The sequence below is a fragment of the Hemicordylus capensis genome, chromosome 4, assembly GCF_027244095.1.
Source record: "Hemicordylus capensis ecotype Gifberg chromosome 4, rHemCap1.1.pri, whole genome shotgun sequence".
NCBI classification, from domain to species: domain Eukaryota; kingdom Metazoa; phylum Chordata; class Lepidosauria; order Squamata; family Cordylidae; genus Hemicordylus; species Hemicordylus capensis.
The window spans coordinates 300166215-300171295 of record NC_069660.1 but is presented as its reverse complement, the minus strand read 5'-3'; the positions used below and the strand labels follow the sequence as shown (position 1 = coordinate 300171295).

At 40.8% G+C, this 5081-nt stretch overlaps 1 protein-coding gene across 10 annotated transcripts in view; it reads left to right on the top strand.

Moving 5' to 3' along the window:
• Window positions 1-5081, top strand: part of TAF2 (TATA-box binding protein associated factor 2) — a 112909-nt gene that overhangs the window by 760 nt on the left and 107068 nt on the right. For 8 of the 10 annotated variants that reach the window (XR_008305798.1, XR_008305799.1, XR_008305800.1 and 5 more), the window contains exons 2-3: window positions 724-956; window positions 2904-2957. Coding sequence is in view for 7 of the 10 variants with exons in the window: in XM_053244108.1 (XP_053100083.1) it covers window positions 900-956; window positions 2904-2957 (111 nt within the window). In the remaining 3 variants the exon portion in view is untranslated. Of the gene's footprint in view, window positions 1-723; window positions 960-2899; window positions 2958-3310; window positions 3338-5081 lie in introns of those variants that run through there. The other 2 variants (XM_053244109.1, XM_053244111.1) reach the window with 2 other exon arrangements.

Below are 5081 nucleotides of genomic sequence, written 5' to 3'. Positions count from 1 at the left end.
GTACATTGCAGTTCAGCTTGGATACCCTTCCTGCTGCCTGGGGAGTTGTCAGCTGGAGGGCCAAGTTTGCCCACCCTTCATCTGGAGACTTCAACAATAAGCCACCCCCACCCCATTTTCAATACCTTTAGACTGCATTCCCACCCAAGGCCAGATGCTACATTCCCACCCAAGGCCAGATGCTTCCCCCCAAATTAGGTCAAGAGAGTTGTTCTAATTCTACTGAATTCTACCGTATGCTTGATGTTCCAGTAGTAATCCACTCCTACTCTAGATAGATACCCTTAGACCCATTCCAGAAGTTTGGGCAGCAGCCAAATGTTCCTCCACATAGACACACCAACAATAACCCTTCCTTTTACTATAGGCACCTTGCAGTTTAGCTAGATCAAGCAGTTGTTAACACTCTTAAGAAGAGTCCAAGAAACTTGGGGCTTCTTTTTGCACCATATAGTTAAAACACCCACAAAAAGGGTGCTGCTTCTGGAGTGGCAATCTCTATGAGCTCCCAAAGCTATCTTTCAATCTGGGTAGAGAAGAAACTTTCTCCCTAGATAAGATTCCCATTAACTGTCAGGCTGTATCTCAGGTCATAAGCATAATAAGTATGTCTCCCTGCTTAACAGAGCAGTCTTAGTAGGTTTCAGATTTATGAGCATCCTTTAAAGAGATCTCTATATGAGTGCTATTCACATATTGAAGACTATAGTTTTTGTTTTACAGACAATGCTGCCTTCGTGGACATGTCTGAATTTGGACTGTTCGAAGATCTTCTGGTGAGAGATCTTTAACAAGAAGAAACTTGACAAGAAGGAAAGAACTAAAAGGACCGTTTAAAAGACTTTTTATGAGGATGGTGGTGATGTCTATTTAATTTTCACTGTTTAGTGCCGCTATTCATGATGAACAGGAAGAAAGGAGACAAAGGGTTTGAGAGTCCAAGGCCTTATAAATTATAAGTATTTATTACTGTTTCTTTTTTTGTATCTTGTGAATATGGTTTGGTGTTGCTGTTTGCTTGCTTTTGGTGATAAAAAAGGCCTTTAACAAACTCCCACTTGCTGAAGGCTGGTATACAAAAATATTGTGGTGGAAAAACTGCAGAGTTATTGAAATTGTATTTTGACAAATAGTTTTATTCTTTAAATTAACTATTTATTTCATTTGTACACTGCCCAATCTAATGGCTCTGGGCATTTTACAAACTAAAAACAAAATATAATCATTCAGAAATCAAACGTAAAAACCATAAAATCTGAACAATTAAAACAGTTTAAAATGGTTCAAACCAGGGTTTCTCAACCTTGGGCCCCTAGATATTGTATTCCCATCATCCCCAGACATGGCCTTTGTGGCTGAGGATGATGGGAGTTGTAGTCCAACAACATCTGGGGGCCGAGGGTTAAGAAATCCTGGTTAAAACAATTTAAACAGTTTAGTCTGCTTTAATCTGATATATGTAAATATACTTTACTTAGCTATCTTAGCTAACCATCAAAAACAGGTTGCTGCATAAAAGTGACATACTGCACAATTCACAAGCAAGTTAAACTGGAATATTTTTATTTATGTGGATTATTATTGATGCAGCTCTGTTCAGAATTAACTCCTGTTTCCTTAGTTTAACTAGTTTGTGGCTTAGAGTAAAAATCCATTTTATGTGTATTATTGAGCAAGCTTTCTAAGATACTGTTGTGTTGGCTTCAGAACAGTTTACAGTGTAGGACTTTCTGGAAATCAACTTGAATTTTAGGTAGGGGAAGGAGCCTCTTTGGTACTGCCAGCTGTACTGTGCAGAGGCAACAGAGATAAGCTAAGCTGTTGATACAATTGAAAGTTTTTAGCTGTTAAAATTTTCTGGAGACCTTTCCTCCTTATACCAGTGCAAGTAAAATATATAATGGTTACATTATGGGTTATATTCTAAGATTTCCTTTCTCTGGAAGGAGTCCTTCCTCCAGAGGAAACAAACTTTAAGATACAACCTGCACAAGTTCAACCTTCCAGCAGATGTCTGACTATAACTCCTGTCATACCTGACTATTGACCTACAGTTCCTGGGAATTATGGGAGCTGTAGTGCAAAACAGCTGGAGGGTTGAAGTTGTGCAGGCTTAGTACAGAGCATCATCGGAGTGTGGTGCTATACAAAATACAAGATAAAGGATTTCTGTTCCAAGGGTTTACAGTCTGTAATTCAGCACAGGGGAGAGAAATAGGCAAGTACATACATTTTCCCTCCACTAAATGTACTTAGACTTAGTTACAATAGGATACAGAGAATAGAGGATTGTGCCTAAGGAAACCTATTAACATTTCTAGGCCATATGAGCACTGGTGATATTATGAGCTATTAATGCAAGTGGTCTGCTCAGTATCTAAATAATGCAAGTATCTGCTCAGTATGTTTCACTATCAAGGAATCTCCTTGATATTTTTTACTGTGTTCAGTGTACTGTGTCTTAACACACAGAAAACTGGTGTTATCTATTTAATGTCAAATAATAGCTTGAAAACTTGAGAGTCAATACTGAAAATGTTATTTGTCCAGCCTTAATTAGCCACGTAGAGCGTGAATAATAGCCTTTCCCACACATAACCTTCCAGACTGACACCTAAACACTAAGGCCTGTGTACAGTGCCCTCATTCTTGTAAAGGAACTCTCTCCTTCTGGAAGTGGCAGTACTGCACACAGACAGCTGCTCTGCCAGTGACCACCTCTGTGTGGTCCTGACACAATGGTGTAGATTATTTAGCTTCAGCACCACTAAAGAACAGGCCTTCTAGACACTCTTTTGTGACCCATAAATGTTTGCAGGGAGGAAGGCTGTTAATTTCTTGCTTTTTGTGAGATTATATTTTTCAACATCTTTATTTTGAATTTTTAATCTCTTCCCAGCACAACCCACCAGATGGTGTGCATCAATAACATAAATTTCCAGAGAAAATCTGTCGTTGTAAGTATATAGCTTATTTATTTTATGCATTTATAGAACTTTTGCCAAATTTCCAAAGAAAAAATGATAATCAGTAACATGTTTATCATAACAGATATCAACAAAGGCCCTCTTAAAAAGGAAAGCCTTGCAGGTTTCTGTCAGGAGGCAGTTCCACAACTCCAGGACCCCACCATAAAGAGAGCCCTGATCCAGATTCTTCTGTATTTTTACATTGTAAAAAAACGCTTGGAATAAGACTTTCTCAAGTAGTGACTTCAACAGTTAAGTCATATAGGAAAAAGTGCTCCTTATGATATCCAGGGCCCAGACCATTTCTTGATTTTAAAAAACTCCCACCTTATCTGCAAATGCAAAGTGACTTACACATGATGTTAAAGGTCAGTGTCAACATTTTGAATTGCACCTGGAAGCTAATAGGCAGACATAGCTTCTCCCTCAGCAGAAGTCTTCTATGCTGCTGATGTTTCATGCCTGACAGGAAGCTTTGGGATGCCTTTTATGGGCAGCCCCTCCTAGAACAAATTGCAGTAGTCAATCCTGAAGTTAACAAACACTTTGAAGATGATTACAAGATACTGTACATGGCCTCTCTTTACAAAAGAGGTAGCATGAACAAGTTGTATTCCTTCAGCTTGTGTGGATGAAGAGTGGTGGGTTTGAGTGGTACATCCTCCTATTTTTCATGAGCATTTGTGTTCCTAGGGACCCTTAATGTGTTCCATATGATCTGTTTTATGGGTTTACCCCCCAGGGTTCAGATGAGCAAATGCCACCAGCCAAGCTGTCTCTATTGTTTCATTTTAGTTGCAGTGGCGGGTGGGATGGAAGCTTGAATTGTTATGTGTGTGGGTTTTGTTTTTGTTTTTTTCCAGTGGGGGGTGGGATGGAGGCTTGCATTGGTGAGTGTGTGAGAGTGTACGTGTGTGTGAAGAACCTGATGTGAGAAAGAGGTGCTGGCTTTGGATAGGCTTATGTTTCCTTCCCTCCTCGCTACCCACAGTTGTTTGTTTGCACCATGAAATTTCTTGGGTGTGTTGGGAGGCTGAGTAATTTGTCCAGCAACATGAATGAAGTTTTCAAAGGAAAAAACACGAGTGCCATGTATGCCAGTGACCAATGTACCATTTTTCTTGTCAGGACTCAATGTTCCAAACTGCTCTTCTACTCATGCAAATACCAGAATAATAAGCTGTGTTAAGTCAGTCTGTCGGGTACATCAGGGCCAGCCCACCCCTAACCTGCTGCAGCCAGTCTCTTGCACTTTCTGCCTCCATTTCAGTGTCGGTATTTTCTTATGATACTGCATATGCATGCATAGCTGTGCATGTGAACACCAGAAAACATGGCTGGGATTGGAGCACTGTAAGCAGCATAAGTAGTTGAGAATGAAAAAGGATAAAACTAGTGTGGTATAGTGGGTAGAATACTGGATTTCAAACAGGAAACCTAGTTTCAAATTCTGAGGATCCTGAGTTGCCTTGAGCAAGACACTTTCCTAACCTGACCTATCTCACAGGGTAATTGTAAGTATAATAAATGAGATGATTGCATGCATAGCCCCATGAGTTTCTTAGAGTCAGGAGGAGATAAAAATGTGATTAACAAATAGAAGGGGCAGACACTTGGAGGACTGCATTTGTCCTATGCACTTTAATGTCTTGTGCCTAATAGTGTTTTGTGTGCTGCCTTTGTGGAGGACAGGTCTATCGATGGCTGCTAGTCTGGATGGTTATAGGCTTCCTCCAGGTTCAGAGGTAAGATGCCTCTGAATACCAAATGTAAGCGGGCAACACGATGAGAAGAGGTCTGCCTTAATCTCCTGCTTGAAGGCTTTCCAAAGGCATCTGGTGAACCACTGTGGGAAGCAGGATGCTGAACTAGATGGGCCTTGAGCTTAATCCAGCAAGACATGTTCCTATGACTGAGGGAGGCTGCTTAAAGGCACAAATACAGTTTTGTGTGTAAAAGCTAGGGATATGCATGGAACTGGTTTGGAGGCCCTTTATGGGTCTTTATTCCCCCACCGGCGCTCGGTTTCTGAAACATCCATCGGGGTGGCAGCGTACCTCCCTGCCGCCCCTTTCGCTACGTTTTCCGGAAGTAGCAGATGCGTGTGCGCTC